General features: G+C 39.1%; 3 protein-coding genes and 1 non-coding gene across 4 annotated transcripts; 1 reads left to right on the top strand and 3 right to left on the bottom strand.

Moving 5' to 3' along the window:
• Positions 1-392: 392 nt before the first annotated feature.
• LOC135676194 (fructokinase-1-like) lies at positions 393-1,947 on the bottom strand. The gene is made up of 4 exons (XM_065187104.1): positions 1,433-1,947; positions 983-1,315; positions 792-908; positions 393-708 (listed from the first exon to the last, which is right to left on the bottom strand). Exons 1-4 carry the CDS (start codon positions 1,817-1,819, stop codon positions 580-582), a joined length of 966 nt encoding a protein of 321 aa, XP_065043176.1. The 5' UTR covers positions 1,820-1,947; the 3' UTR covers positions 393-579.
• Positions 1,948-3,228: 1,281 nt separating this feature from the next.
• TRNAT-UGU (transfer RNA threonine (anticodon UGU)) lies at positions 3,229-3,300 on the bottom strand. The gene has a single exon. It is a non-coding gene; the product is annotated as a tRNA-Thr (tRNA).
• Positions 3,301-3,359: 59 nt separating this feature from the next.
• On the bottom strand, positions 3,360-10,302 carry LOC135676193 (uncharacterized). Its single transcript, XM_065187102.1, has 11 exons — positions 10,172-10,302; positions 8,268-8,344; positions 8,010-8,085; positions 7,853-7,925; positions 7,723-7,774; positions 7,592-7,653; positions 6,996-7,059; positions 6,815-6,872; positions 6,630-6,716; positions 5,433-5,526; positions 3,360-3,759 (listed from the first exon to the last, which is right to left on the bottom strand). The coding sequence occupies exons 1-11, from the start codon at positions 10,270-10,272 to the stop codon at positions 3,667-3,669; spliced, it is 837 nt and encodes a 278-aa protein (XP_065043174.1). The 5' UTR covers positions 10,273-10,302; the 3' UTR covers positions 3,360-3,666.
• A 565-nt stretch (positions 10,303-10,867) lies between these two features.
• On the top strand, positions 10,868-14,671 carry LOC135677707 (uncharacterized). Its single transcript, XM_065190082.1, has 6 exons — positions 10,868-10,961; positions 12,204-12,277; positions 12,364-12,669; positions 12,778-12,860; positions 14,138-14,222; positions 14,353-14,671. Exons 2-6 carry the CDS (start codon positions 12,223-12,225, stop codon positions 14,445-14,447), a joined length of 624 nt encoding a protein of 207 aa, XP_065046154.1. The 5' UTR covers positions 10,868-10,961; positions 12,204-12,222; the 3' UTR covers positions 14,448-14,671.
• The last annotated feature ends 518 nt before the right edge of the window (positions 14,672-15,189 follow it).

The following is a 15,189-nucleotide window of genomic DNA, read 5'->3' as shown; positions in this document are numbered from 1 at the left end:
TCAACAACTCTCCTTGTTTAATGGACAAAGTGATTGAGGTCAGTACAAAGTCTGTCTTTCAAGCAACAGTTTTCAATCTCAAGTGGCCATGTTTTCTCCCACAAGAGATCACCATCAACCAAGAAAGGTTGCAGCAATGGGGGTGGGTGAGAGATCTCTCATGTTCCTGCCTACTTATTTTTCCTGTGGGCTGAGTGGTTTTGGGCGATCTCTTCCTCTTCCTCTTCCTCTTCCTCTTACATAGACATATATATAAGTATTCCAAGTTGCAATAGAATCCATCTTAGCTTTCAAAAGAGGTTCACCTAAGAAAATTAATAGAGTTTTGAGCTATTGTTTAGAATTTTCAAACAATGATCTTTAATTTCTAATATTTCAAAAATAACTTTGGCTTCATTCGATTGGTCACATTCCTTTATTTCAAGATTTATTGGAATGCATGATCAGAACAGAGAGAGAAAGAAGCACAGGTCACTCAAAGACATTAGATATGAGAAAACATAGTAGCCATTAATCCAAAGCTCTTAAATGGCCTCTTCAGAAGAAGCGGCAGCAGCAGCTGCTTCGTGAATGAATGCTTCAGTTTCTCTTCAGGAGCTCCACTGCTGCAGGCTCACTCGGCAAAGCAGGAATTGCCCCCTTCTCGGTGGTGGTGATGGCTCCGCAGGCGTTGGAAAACTTGAGCACCTCCCTCAGCTTCCCCTCATCCTGCATCCATTCCACCCACAGATCAGTCGGCATGAAGAACTACACATCGAGAGGGAGCCTCTCCTCATCTTTCACTCACTCACTTGCAACACAGACTGGTCGTCGACGATCTTCCTCAGCATGGCGCCCACGAATGCATCTCCTGCTCCGGTCGTGTCCACTGTGTCGACAGCATACCCGTCCAAGCTGCCCCGGAAATCCTACAGCGAATCGTGCCATGAGCTCAGAATCAGTAGTGCTGCAATCATCTTCGGTCATACAAGTGATCGAATACCTTGGTGTAGTACTTGCATCCCTTCTCCCCGAGCGTCACCACCAGCAGCTTGAACGCCGGCCTCCACAGGGTCAGCACCACGTCGTCTTCCACCGACTCTTGCCCCGTCAGGAACTCCAGCTCGACGTCGCTGACCTTGATGATGTCAGCCTCGTCCCAGATGCTCAGGATCTGCTCTCGCGCCTCCTCTGCCGACGGCCACAGCGGCAGCCGGAGGTTCGGGTCGTAGGAGAGCAACGCCCCTGCTTGTCTCGCCACTTCCATGGCCTTCAGATGAGCCGATCGGCACGGCTCGGTTATTAAGCTTATGGATCCGTAGTGGAACACCGCAGCCTGTGGAGACGAAGCAAGCGTCATCAGAGCTCTTCGGATCGAGAGATAGAGAGAGAGAGAGAGAGAGAGAGAGAGAGAGAGAGAGAGAGAGAGAGAGAGAGATCCGATCGGGGTTACGCTTTTGATGACGTCGAGGTTGAGCTCGCCCTCGGTGAGGAGCATGTCGGCGCTGGGGTTGCGGTAGAACATGAACTCGCGCTCGCCGTCGGCCCTGAGGGTGACGAAGGCGAGCGCGGTGCGGGCGCCGGTGTCGAACGAGACCCCGCCGTCGTCGACGCCGTTGTCCCTCAGGATGCCCGCCAGCATCCGCCCGAACTCGTCGTCGCCGAGCTTGCCGACGAAGGCTGCTCGCCCGCCGAGCCTGGCCACGGCGATGGCCACGTTGGCCGGGGCGCCGCCGGGCGCCTTGATGAACCCCGGGGCCTCCGCCAGCGACACCCCGGAGACCGTCGGCACGAAGTCGATCAGCATCTCACCGAAGCACACGATCAGGTCCTTCGCCATTGCTTTGCGTTGAAGAGAAGCGAGCAGAGACAAGACCGAGACCCACAGTGGACGCAACACAAGGAAACAGCCTTCTTGTGATCGTAATATAATAGAAAGAGAGAGAAACGGGGAAGAAGGAAAAGGTGATTGGTTTTATACGTACAGATCACCCTTTGACTTGTGATCGATCTCATAAATCATTTTTATGATTAACACGACAACAACTTAAATTGATAGATTTATTGGCATGTAAGTAACATATCAATTGGAGCCCCAATGAGTCTTCTTCCCCACAACACTTGAAACGGCTCTCTCCATCGTTGAGGGTGGGAAGAGGATAATGATTACATAGGGGACAAACACACAGTGCTGCTCACATATGACTTCAGAAATTTGCAGGCCATATGGATACATTACATGGATAAAATAAACTGCAACAATATATAAAAATTAATGCTTGACCCTTTAGGGCATTGAAAGTGACATGGGCGATTCAAATCTCTTCTTTTTAGGCAATATTTTCTATGCATGATGCGGCATAAGATGGATGGTCTTCCTATTTTGGATGGTATCTGAATTTTCCATAGAGTTAAAGAAAAATCTTTTAGTGACATATTGAGATTTAAATTTTATTATTTACTCAAATGTGGTTACTAATATATAATGCGATCATGACCATGTATGCCAAACATACACATCAATCAACCTTTCTCAAAAGAGGATGTAATAATGCTAACTTAATGCACACTGCTGAGAGACAGTTGTCATGTCAGAAATGTCTGAATGGATCGCTAGATCTACAGCGGCGTTTGCACCGCTGTCAGGGAGAAGAAGTTGTAAGCACAACAACGTTACTTGGAAGAAAGTGCTCAAAAATTGGATGGGCACAACTTGCGGTTCTTGAAAAGAAGATTGATAGAAATGTCTCTAAAATTGTAATTTATATGTCGAAATTATTCAGTGGATGTAAGGTTAAAGAACAGGGGATAAGGAAAATGAATTGTTGTTAAGGAGAAAAGAAACCCATCACCCACGATAAGAAAATGGTGAAGAACTACTATTTTGATGAGTGATCCAAAGGAATATTGGAAAACATTTGAATTAATTAAAATAAAAAATATATTATCTAGAAGCATAAAAGATTAAGTTTTGGAAATCTAGTGTGTGTTAACCTAGAGATATGTATTGGCCAACCGATTGGAAGATGTTTCTTGGAAAGTACCTAAAAGTAAACATGACTTGCATTGCTAAGTAAATGGAAGAAATCTTGCAACAACAAACAAAAAATTTGATTTAAAACTAATCCTAAAAATAAAATAAAAAAATTCATAAAATATGTAAAAATAAAAATAAAATTTGATGTCTGTAATTATATAGTTTTTAAAAAAATATATTTATAGTTGTGATTAATTTAACAGACAAAAAATTGCCCTCACGCAGGATCGAACTACGGACCTTCAGTTTACAAGACTGACGCTCTACCACTGAGCTATAAGGGCTCCATGTCTGTTCATTGTCACAATACCTGTACATAAATGAATAATAATGAATTAATTCCAACAAAATTTGAAAGACGACACGCAAAACTAAATTTTATTAAATTTTTTTCTTAAAAATAATTTACTTGAGGCTTTTAAATTGCACGTCGAAAGGAAGTAACCATCACATTTTGAACAACAACATCAGGGAGACTGAATAAAGTGACAGTGTTAGGCTGACTTTTCTTGGATCCTAAACCTCATTTCTGCCACCTTATCCTCATGTACTTTGTATTTGATGAAGTCTTATGAGACCCCAAACAACCAGATTCTTCTCTAACAGCAGCTATTTGCAGATGGCTGAGACTGATGTTGGCTGTCGGTGGATCATGCACAGGGGCAGAGTCTCTTGGTATGTTGATGTGAGCCATCACATGAAAGCATAGCTTCTGTTTGGGTGTACAAGCAAGCTCCTGGGCTCTGCAAAAGAAGAGAAACATCACACTTACTCGTTATCAGACTCACATTTATCAAAAAATAACTATGAAATCAATAAAGAAGCATAGGAAAGAAAGAATAAATCGATAAGGAAAGAAAATATAAAGCACCGATAGGTTTAGTTGGTCCCACTTGTCATAATCGTTTGTAGAACATCACATAATAGACCTAAAACATAAGAGTGTGTACCATGTACTTACTCTTAAATCTCTTCGGGTTATTGCACAATGCAGTTGAAAAGGAAGTAGCACATACGAAGCACCAAAAATCGAGTTCATGCTACCTTTGGCAGCCATATTGCATCAAAGACCATACATAATTACCTAAAATCATCTGCTTGACTTGTTCACTCTGTTGAAAAATGATCGTTAAAGAGAAGAAGACTGATATCGAAGGAAGAGAAAGTAGGTGATGTGGGAACGTTAATGAGCCCCTGAACTGCACAGGTAAGACATTGATGCCTGGACTACTACACAATGACAAGTCTTCACATCATCAACGCAGTTGCAACTACCTAACAAATCCTCCTAGGCATCGATTGACTTGGAGTCCAGTCATCTGCCATGCCTTCTGCAACATCGCAGCAGAATAACAATCTAATTCAGGTGATGATGTGTTACGACCGACCCGTTTTGTGAGGATTTGACACTACAAAATGGGACCTCTACTGCAGGTAAAAGAATTGGGCTTATTTCTCTCACCTACTTAATGGGATTTGTGCTCTTAAATTTCTTCCACATTATTTCATATCACTTTAAAGTGAAATCTAACTTGAGCATTGGGTGACCCCAACTGACACATTCCAATGTCCCCCTCTATTTTGCAAGATTTTCCTTAAAGCAGCGGTCATAAAAACTAAGGAACATCTTGATTTCAGCTCGGAGGATATCTCAACTAGTCCACCTCAGCTCTGCAGGTAACTCAACTCAATTCCACCTTGACACCTTTATGGTCCAAGATATCGTAAACAGGGATCCAATTTGGCTACCTCAGCTAGCCGGTACTTGGTAAGTGAAACAGAGCAGCACTATAGTATGCTATTTCATTGGAACTAACAAATTCTTAAAGAGAACAAGGTCGTATAACATTGTTCCATATGTTGCATGTTTATCTTAAATTCTGAGGATATAGTCTCTCTGTTGATTCCCTAGAATCTTATTTATGAAACATCAACACTTCAAGTTGCATGCTGCAACAGTATTAGATACATATGAAAAATGATAATCACAATTACTTTTTGGAAGCAACTGATCTTTTAAATAACTATTAAAAATCAGATATTTCCAGGATGATCGAGAGATTTTTGTGTTGATATTATATACGTATAAAAATGATAACTGATCTAACAGCACATTTGTTCTGTGTTGCATATCTTGTAACTGTATCTGTGCTTCACAGAAGCCCATACACAATCGAGATTTAACTCATTATAGCTTCATAGGCGTATTATCCATGAGAATACCAAAAGTATATATTTAAGTTCAAAATATCTGAGCAGATCATGCTAAATTTATATATTCAAATTCAAAAATTTCTAAGTAGACCACTATCAACCACATTTTAGTTAATTAATTTCCCAAAAAGAACTTTTGATTTAATAGCAATGAAATAAAAATTGATGGATGTTAATTAAAAGATGAAAAATGAAGGCATACCATGTGCTTGGGAGCAAATTCTTCAACTTCTGCAGGTTGATCTGACCCAATGCTCGCAAAACATCCACCCTTACAAAGCATATATTTCTGCAATCTGATTTAAAGCACGATGTCATTTGATATGGCAAATACAAAGAGTTTTCCATCATAAAATTCATAAGCAAAAATTAAACTACTATGAATCAGGATTTAAAGTGGCTTCATCACACGATAGTTTTTGTAATCGCATCATTTATGAAGTCCTAGAGAACATATACGAAAAACAGGAAACAGGAAACAAGAAACACCACGGTAACTCAATAAGAATATACGAGAATGTTGATCCTTGACTCACAATATATAAAAGATTTCCTGGTAGAGTCATATACAAAAGCAGTTTGTGAGAACTGCGTTTTGTCAGTTTCAACAAATGATCATTGGCAACAAAATCACAAAAAGAACATTCTGTAATACTTCACATGACAGATAAAATTGTGAAGGTAGAGCCAAGAACCAAGCTGAGGGTCAGGAATGATTCGTGGTACCAACAAACCTAAAAGTGCAAATGAATTGCAGCTCACAGATTAATTTCATAAAATAGCACTGTAAACGAGAGATAAAGAGAGAGAAGAGGCATATAGTTGAATTCTGAAATCGTGTCTTAAGACTTCATCATATTGCAGTCAAACTGACCAAGTTTTAGGCCACTTCTTTAACTCCTAAATACCAATCCAAGTACTAGCATGTCTTATGATAAATTGCAGTCAAACCAACTAAGTTTTATGCCATTTCTTTTACTCCTAAATAACCAATCAAGTACAAGCATGGCCTTGGGTCTAAAATTTAACTTATGCCACCAAATACTTCCAAAGAGCATCAAATTCTATTACATATATTCTAGTTTATCACTTTAATTTGCCAAGAACCAAAGCACCAAATTATTAACAGAGCCTGTTCTGTGCAGCAGTACATATAACACTGGGACCAGAATATATAACATCATAGGCAAGAGAATTGCACTTTGACTAGTTGCCTATTGAAAAGCGTTTGTACTTCTTATATAAGGTATTGATTATATTTATGATTAATTGATTATTGACTTTGAAAACTCCTACAATTTTCAACAATTAATTTACTTTCTAGTCGAGTGCAGAATGAAGAATTTTTAAAGGAAAAGCAAAAAAGTTATAATGAATTTTAACAGAACAAAAGACTTACAAGTTGCATCTATTTAGCAGAAAAAGCCTGTTCGGAACACATGATTGTCCCCTCAAGCTGCAAGCTATAGTACAGGATTCCCCCGGCCTATATATCAAATGGTGCCCTAATTAAAGACTTGAAAAAACTATCAACAAGATTACAGTAACAAGCATCACTATCTTAAAATCACATGATAAGATCACCTTCCAGTGACAATGTTAATGCCAGCTAATCTTGCTTCAAAAGTCACCTCTGTACTCCCTAATTTACATATTGATCATAATCAAGTGAATGAAAGCACCGATATTGACTGAGAAAAATCTTTCTTCGATAAAAGATGAATGTGAGGATATCGAGATACATATGGTAAAACAATGCTAGTACCTGAATAATTTGACTGTAGTGAAAAGCAGTGATGGAAGTCGCTCGCATAGGCATTCTCATGGACCTAAATCAAACAAATCAATTCCACTTTTACACCAAGTCAACTTCGACTAACTTGTATTCAATTTATACTTAGCCATGGAATGTCATGTGCAACATGGTACTATGCTGGAATTTGGTTGCTTCGCAGCTATAACATGCAATGTGCATGCCTGCTTCAGGTCATGCCTATGTCAGCCACATGCCAAATACTTTACACAGGCACCACACTAGCATGAACCCATATCAATTCCTGATATCACACGTGATAAATTACATCCCAACAGGCATGAGGATGCACCGCTAACATGGAGGAGAGTCATGCTCAAAAAGGGTTCTCAGTCAGAAGAAAATGAGTATGCATATATTCAAAACAAACATTTTCACTTCTAAGTTCTAACCTCAGATTACAAAAGTTTGTTTCATCACTCTAAAACTTATCTTAAAAACTATATTTAATAGCTACAACCATTTACCATCAGTAAAAATTACAAATAGTACCATTCAGATTGGTAGAGATGACAAAAGGAAAAGAGACTAATGGGAGAGAACAATACCACACTTGCAGAATTATGTCGACATCTTCCAGCACAGAAATCAAAAGCACTACTGTAAGTGCCTAAAAATAGAAAGAAGATAAATGAACTAGTAAAATGTGTTATCAACAAATATATGTCTGAATTTTTACCTGCAGTAACTGGTTTCGCAATTTTCACCTTCATAGCAAGATCTTTGTCAGTCTGTGAAAAAAATATACATTTGAATCAACTACTTCAATTTAAGTGAGAGCAATGCACATTGGGAAATAAAGAAAATACCCTGGATGGATCTAAGCAGCATGATACACAGTATTCATATGAGTTGCAACACTGTGAAATGAGGTTGCAGCCCCTGGAGCAGGAAAAAATCGATTCAGAAAGTTATTTATTTCAGGGCAGATGATCAAATCAATATCAATCGCAGAGGAAAACTCACTGACAAGAAAATTGGTCCCCTTTTACTGGACAGCATCTGGTCCATGAATCAACTGAAAGAGCAGTGCATACGTAACCTGCAATATTTGTAAGTTACTTCTAAGCGATAGATAAGTCACTGACAATTGAAGCTACTATTTTAGTCATGGAGCAAAAAAGATCACTAAGAGATACTTGTCCACACTACAGTGAAAGGATAAGAGTACGACACTAACACACCGCAGAGACCCACCAGAACTTGAAGAAGTCATAATCTTACCATTGTCATCTGATAATAAGTACCGCCCCTGAACAGTATTTCTGCAAACACGATTCTCTGCAAGGCCAATATCCTTCCTAGAACAAGTATCAGATAAAATTGACATCAGGATTTCTTTCTGAAATTAAAATAATTAAATTGCTGCTAAGAAAAACAAAGGAAATTGCCCTATAATCATCATTGTGGGACTTATTCACCATGCCATGTTTTGAGGAATTCTGCATACACAAATGTTTATATCTATACACACATACAATTCTTTGGATTACCCCACTAAAACTTCCACCTACACTCACAACCTTATACCAGATACAGCATAACACCTATATAAAAAGAGGTAATTTTAGGTAGATAATTCAGAAAATGCATGGGAAAAAAAAGAATGAGTTATTTTGTGTAGAAAATTGTAGTAAATGAAATAGAATAACTTCCACCATGAAGCTTTTTGGCTGCAAAGAAAACATAGGAACACCCCACAAAGATGTTTGGTTTCTTATTAGAGCATGTATGAGAAGGTTAAAGAACAACTCTGTGCTAGTGTTATTCTAAAAAGGTTTCGATCTAATGCATTCATACAGTCGGCATTTTCTGCAGCTGACAATCACCATCAACTTGTAATTGAGAACACAATTTTCTGGAAGTTCAAGACAAAGGAAAAATGTTGTATATTCATGTGATATGACCTTCATTTGCTCTCTTTCTCAGTGTATCAGTCAATGATATATATTTAAAAAAAAGGTAGTCGCAAATCTTGATCCGAGTTTCATGCATTGTTTCATGCTAACTGAATAGATATATACCTCCTTGGAGTTCATGGTCTCACGATTCGCTTGAGGGGTAGTATGATTTATTCACTTCATTGAACCTAAACCACTGGACCAAAATGCTTAAGCTGAACTGAAGAGTAGTATACCTATCAGACACCTCAGACCCTTATAAGAATCTTAGTTTTTGCTCACTTTCAATGTGGGACAAAATCGGAGTGTTACAATCTTCTTCATTTAATGGTTTGTTGATATCCTCATCAAGGCCCAACATAACTTAGAATAGCCCTTTCCTACTCGACCCTCTCACCATGCCAAATACTGGTTTGACTCTAATACCAATTGTCATGATCCAACCTGATGGGATAAATGACCTATTAATTTCATTGGACCTGAATCAATGGTCCAAAATGCTTAAGTTAAAATTAAATAACACACCCATCAAACCCTTATAAGAATCTTAGTTTTTTTCCCACTTTCGATGTGAGACCAAATTGAGGTGCTATACATGGTGTCTCCAATAGGCGTCATGTAATTATACTCACCCAAAAGTAGGGTCAGCTTGTCTCAACATGCTCTGCAGCTGACGGGCTACAATTCATCAATGTCCTATAATTTGCATGAGATAAGTTGTTTGACTAGTTGACTTGTATTCAGAAAATTTTTTGCTCATAACGAATAAGACCCAAAATAGTCATGGAACCTAATATAAAGCAAAATCAAGACTTATTTTCCTCAATTGCCTTCTCAAGCCCAAAAATCTAGAAAAGTCGAGAACATCGTTCCCTTTCTGATGCCTTCACCTTTTGTGTTACCTGTAATGCACAATGAACGATCGAACTAGCTTCTCCAGCGACACGTGCCTATCCTATCCTGACACTTCGATTTCTCCGCCTATGAGTCTAAACACGCTCATATGCCCTTAATTTTAGATCTCCTAATACTTATGGAAGAAGACGCAAATATTGCCTAATAATCAACAAAAAACGATCAAAGAAATCTTTCTTTCCCGGATAGCCCAACATTCACTAAAATTTCTGAATTGATAAATCGAAAACCCACAAGAATTGAAACATTTGATCCCAAAACCGCAGAGAAAGCAAGTAAGGGATCAAGAGACGAAGACATCCGAACAATTACCGGATGGCGGAGATCACCGCGGGGAAACCGAAGGCCACAAGGATCCAAAGGGTCGCATGGAGCGCGTTCGGAAGAAGAAGATCACCGCGAAACTTCCCCATCTCGCGAGGGCGAACCGATTTGGAAGGGTTTCCCCGTCTTTTACGATCATTTCGGAGGGCATCTTTATGATCTCTTTGAACGGTGGATGCGAGGGTAGCCGATAGATCCAGCGGCTCTTGTCAACCCTTCGTTTTCAGAACCTTCTTAAAGCGATTTAGTTAACGTGCCCAACATACCCGCCTTGTGATTGGTAATTGCTCTGGGCCCACTTCTGACACATCCTATTTTTAGCCCAAAATGAATGGATATTTTGAAGTATATATTCCTCTAAATGAAGTGATTTTATTATATATATATATAATAAATATACATATATATATATATAACTCACCATTAATAAAAAAATTAAGTCACGATTTAGAGAACGAGAATCCATCAATGTGTGCCACGCCAGCAGTTATCGCCACATATCAGGCCTATTTGGGAGAGGTGACGTTGCCCCGACAGTTTTCAGGGCTGATCGAGTCGGTGGATGTAGCCGTTACGAAATGGAGAGTGTTTCCTATTTGGGAGAAACACTCTTACTGACACGTGCAATACACGTGCTCCTGCAATAGGTATTTGAATAGGCCGCTCGTCTCTCTTTCGTCTCCACTTTGGTTACCGTTGGGCTGTCGTCTCCGCAGAAAGAGAGAACAAAATTAGGGTTTACCGATCAAAGGCCGGACTTAGGGCGGACTGGTCTCTGGTAATGTCCGAACAATCTTTCCTCTTTCACTTGGGTTCATTCTCTCGCCTTCAGTCCGAATTATCTCAGATATCTTCTCGCACGGAAGAATCGTGACATTCTTGGTTCTTTTCCTGAGTCATTTCCCCGCTTTTCCTATTGTGCGTTCTCTTGTCTCCGCTCCGAATTTTGTGTATCAGATATCTTCCCGCGCGGAACTTTCAAGAAATTTCTTGATTCTTATTCCAAACAAAATTTCCCCTTTTCCTTCGGTTCGTTCTCTCGCTGTCAGTTCGATCTATGTCTCAGATATGTTCTTGCATGGAAGATTCATGAAATTTTCTGTTATTTTCCTAATAAATTTGTTGCCACTTCGATCTTCGTGTCTTAAATATCTTCCCGCACGCAAACTTCATCATATTTCTTGTTTCTTTGTTCAATCTTCATCCCCTTTTTTTTTTTGGTTCGTTCTCTTGCCGTCAGTCTGATCGCTGTGTCTCTGGTATGTTACAGAAGATTCATGGCAAGGAAAATTCTAAATAATTTCTCCACTTTGTTTTCTGTTCGTTCTCTTGCCGCCATTTCGATCTCCGTCGCTTTAACGGAAGTTTCACGAAATTTCTTGTTTCTTTTATAAACAATCTTTCCCCTTTTCCATCGGTTCGTTCTCTTGCCGTCCGTTCGATCACGGTGCCTCGGATATGCTCACTCATATAGTGGTTTTCAGGACCAAAACTTTGGGCCTGATCGTGATCTTGTTGTCCTTCTTGGTTTATTATGTTTAGTTATCTTCTATCTTTCATCTTCATGTGGTTTTGCTTCGAAAAGATGAAATCTTGGTGGAAATGATTGTATCGCAGGAACTGTTTGAAAGATTGATGTCTAGATACCGTCCTTATTGTTTGCTTTCTCTGCTGCGGCCATTGGTTTTCTCTTCCTCTCTCGATGTGTAAATCTGATTAGAATAAAGAAGATGATGTTTTGGTGAAAGTAGCTTCTAGGACTTGCTTAATTATCGTAAAAGCAGGGGTTTGAATTTGCTTTTGTTGTTTCATTTGGATCTTGGGCTTGCAAGTTTTATGGTTGTTGATGTAATGATGTCCCTGTAAGTAAGTAATCTGATGGAGTAGAGTTCTTTCATACGTACCAAATTTCTTATCGCTGGTGCTAACTGTCATCTGACTCGTATGTAACTCGTGTAAATTTCTTATCGTTAGTGCTAACTGTCTTTATATAACTCTTCTATTCACTTTATGGATGCAGAAAAAATTGATTTGGGCTAATGGCTTACCGAACACCTGTTGCCATTCAAAATGAGAATTTTCATATCCATATAGGTATTGACTGTATATCAATGACGTCTTAACAAATAAATTCGATTGGAGAAGGCTATGATGCACTGATTAAAGGTCAAAATTTGCAGGCAAAGATGTCGATAAGGTGAAAGGTGTCCTGCCAAAGCCAGCAAAATCTGGTCGTCCAGATCGAAAGGCCTTGAAGGATCTTTCAAATACTGGCAAACCTCCAGCTTCTCGTCCGGTTAAGGTGTTGGCCCTGAAAGAAAAGTCTGCACCACGTGGTCGGGAGACCATCAAGAACGCCCCAAAGAGCACTTCCCTCACTGATGAGGAAATAAAGAGATGCCATCAGTGGGCAAAGGAGGGAATTGAACAGACACACTTTACTGGAAACGATATACAAAAGCTGGAGAAGGATATTAACGAAGAACGTAATTTTTTCTGCACATCCTTTGTCCTATTTCTGAATTGCAAATATTGTCCATCCACTAATTTAGGCAAACGACAATGTTTTAGTTGGCTCACATCCTTTTTAATAGGTATAAACAAGAAGGTTCTGAAGGTCGTGTCTGACTTGCATGAATGGTTAAGCGCTTCATATGATCTTGGATTGCCAGAGAAGGTATGTGGTTTGGCTATGTTTCGTGTTTTGCATGTTAGATATGTATGGGGCAGTTTGATAGAAATGGAACATTACTGCAAGGTAAACAAACAAGAAAGTCCTGTCATTTGGTTTACTTAGTTGAAACATGCCGAGGTTGTAGTGTCAGACCATTTGGGTTTACCACAGTTTATTGTGGTAAAATTCTACCAATATACGCATCATTTTTTTGTCGATATCAATGTTATATGCACAGTTTGTGTAGATAGCTTCACATTCTCCTCTTTCTTATATATCATAAGAGCTAAATTTATAATTCAATATTTGAAGCTTGTGGTAAAAATTTGTGTTGGTTCTCACAAAATTATTATCAGAACATAGTTTGGATAACTCCTGATCATGTGCTTTTATATGTTGTTTATTTAAATGAAGTATGCTTCGTTTAAATTCTGAGGTGCATGACTAAAAAAAAATGTTAAATACATTTGCTACTAGCTATTTAAAATTTGCAGAACCTTTTAGGTTCTTTCCCATATAGAATGTGTTTCTGGACTTCAAATTATTTGTTTCTTAATTTTAAAATCGTGAGTTGGTGTTACAAAGCAATGGGATGCTCGAAATGTAACTGGAATCTGCTCAAACTGTTTAGATTTGGTAAAATTTATCAACAGTGCATTTTGAAGAGAAAACTGTCTTCGATTTATGTTGGCATGAGCCATTATGCTGCATGTTATGTATAATTTATGATGATTATGTTTTTGTTTAATTATGCGCACTCGAGTTAGTTTAACCCCAAAGATACGAACTGTGTGGCAAGGATTTTATACGCACCCACATGCAAAGGCTTGTTTGGCCACTATAGGAAATTATAGTGGTATCAAATATCATGTTCTTGGCTATCACTTCTATTTGCCCTTTCCTTTAGCCACTTTAGGGAACTGTAGGTAAATTTATAACTATGCAGAAGATGAGAACATATATTTAGCATTATTTAGCGTTGGTTTTGAAACTCTTGATTGGTTTGCTTATTAACATTCATGTTTAGCATCACTAGCAGTCTGTACTTGTTCTTTGGACTATGTTCCTTTCCATCTTTGTATGACAAATTTTATTGAGTTAAGAAATGCTACACATATTTGTCAGTGGATTTTTATTGCATTGCTACTGTAGTTGGGATTCTATATATTAGCCAGGGATTGATATAAAAGAGTTCCTTAAATAGTGTGTAAATCGTAAGTGCTGAATCTGATTACCTATTCCAATAAATAAATTATAAAATACTTGCTTGTGCTGGTCAGGAGCTTTCCAAGGACATCACAGATGTAAAGACTATGGAGTTAGAAACCGAGCTGCTTCCTTGCATTACCAAATCTCCATCTCCAGGTCTCTTTCCTTTTCTCCCTTCCTATCCAGTGATGCACATACATAGGTTACTCCGACTTACTAAATTTCCAGCACGATGTTTCTGATATAGCCATGACTTTATTGAACAGTTGGAATTTGGTGTTTACAGGTTATGAAGAAGTTGGCAATCTCCTTGAGTCGGAAGTGGATCATCTCCAGTTTCTAGAACGGCCAATTGAGCTTGAACTGAAAGAGGAGGACTAAAGTTCTGATGAATCATTGACGTCGCTTGTTGTATATACAATCAATTAGATGATGCATTGTTTGTGCCCCCATGCATCATCGATCATGAGGGTTGTGTTCCACCGAGAGTGCTTGAACTATTTCAGCCTCGTAATTGATCATTTTCTCCTTTGCTCTTCCAATCGAAGGATTGTGTTTTCACAAAAGAAATCTAAGCCAAGTCATTTGGAAGTATGTGCAGTTTCCTGCTTTTGGTTTCTTCTCTCTTTTCCTCTCCACGAGCTTTCGGAACGCAGCTTTCTGTGGAAGTATCCTTCTAATTTCTAATTTGGTTTTATTATTCGTAAAGGGGATGTTAGAGTCAAATGGCTTCTGGTTTTGGGTGGATTATTCCTTCATTTTGATTGATCATATTAAATGGTTGGATTCTGATTCGCTGGGAGTATTTTTATATGTGAAATTATTTGATATATAACATCATTTCTTTATAATAAAATAATAATATAAAAATTGACCACCAATTTCCCGACTTTGTTATTTTCCCAAGTAAGATTCCACCGTTTGGTGCAGACGTTGACCTTCGAGAGCGGTCTCATTGATCGAGAACGCCATCTTCAAAGACCCGTAGGTTGACACGGCATCACGGAAGGCGAGTTGTTGGGTCCGTGCGGGGACCACCGGGGGACCCGCCTTCGGTTCGGGGACGAGGGACGAACGGTGAGATGCGGGGTCGACCGCGGGCGTCGGCCCACCAGTGACTGGA

The sequence above is a fragment of the Musa acuminata genome, chromosome BXJ1-6 (genome assembly GCF_036884655.1).
Source record: "Musa acuminata AAA Group cultivar baxijiao chromosome BXJ1-6, Cavendish_Baxijiao_AAA, whole genome shotgun sequence".
Lineage (NCBI taxonomy): Eukaryota > Viridiplantae > Streptophyta > Magnoliopsida > Zingiberales > Musaceae > Musa > Musa acuminata.
The sequence above is the reverse complement of the archived record's forward strand: the minus strand, read 5'-3'. Positions and strand labels throughout refer to the sequence as shown.

Coding starts and splice junctions, on each gene's coding strand:
- LOC135676194 (XM_065187104.1), bottom strand. CDS start 1,819: ATGGCGAAGGACCTGATCGTGTGCTTCGGTGAGATGCTGATCGACTTC. Junction 1,316..1,432: donor ACCTCGACGTCATCAAAAGC/GTAACCCCGATC, acceptor TCGTCTCCACAG/GCTGCGGTGTTCCACTACGG. Junction 909..982: donor GATGCAAGTACTACACCAAG/GTATTCGATCAC, acceptor GATTCGCTGTAG/GATTTCCGGGGCAGCTTGGA.
- LOC135676193 (XM_065187102.1), bottom strand. CDS start 10,272: ATGGGGAAGTTTCGCGGTGATCTTCTTCTTCCGAACGCGCTCCATGCG. Junction 6,873..6,995: donor ACTACAGTCAAATTATTCAG/GTACTAGCATTG, acceptor TATGTAAATTAG/GGAGTACAGAGGTGACTTTT. Junction 3,760..5,432: donor AATTTGCTCCCAAGCACATG/GTATGCCTTCAT, acceptor CTTCTTTTGCAG/AGCCCAGGAGCTTGCTTGTA.
- LOC135677707 (XM_065190082.1), top strand. CDS start 12,223: ATGGCTTACCGAACACCTGTTGCCATTCAAAATGAGAATTTTCATATC. Junction 12,278..12,363: donor GAATTTTCATATCCATATAG/GTATTGACTGTA, acceptor CAAAATTTGCAG/GCAAAGATGTCGATAAGGTG. Junction 14,223..14,352: donor TACCAAATCTCCATCTCCAG/GTCTCTTTCCTT, acceptor TGGTGTTTACAG/GTTATGAAGAAGTTGGCAAT.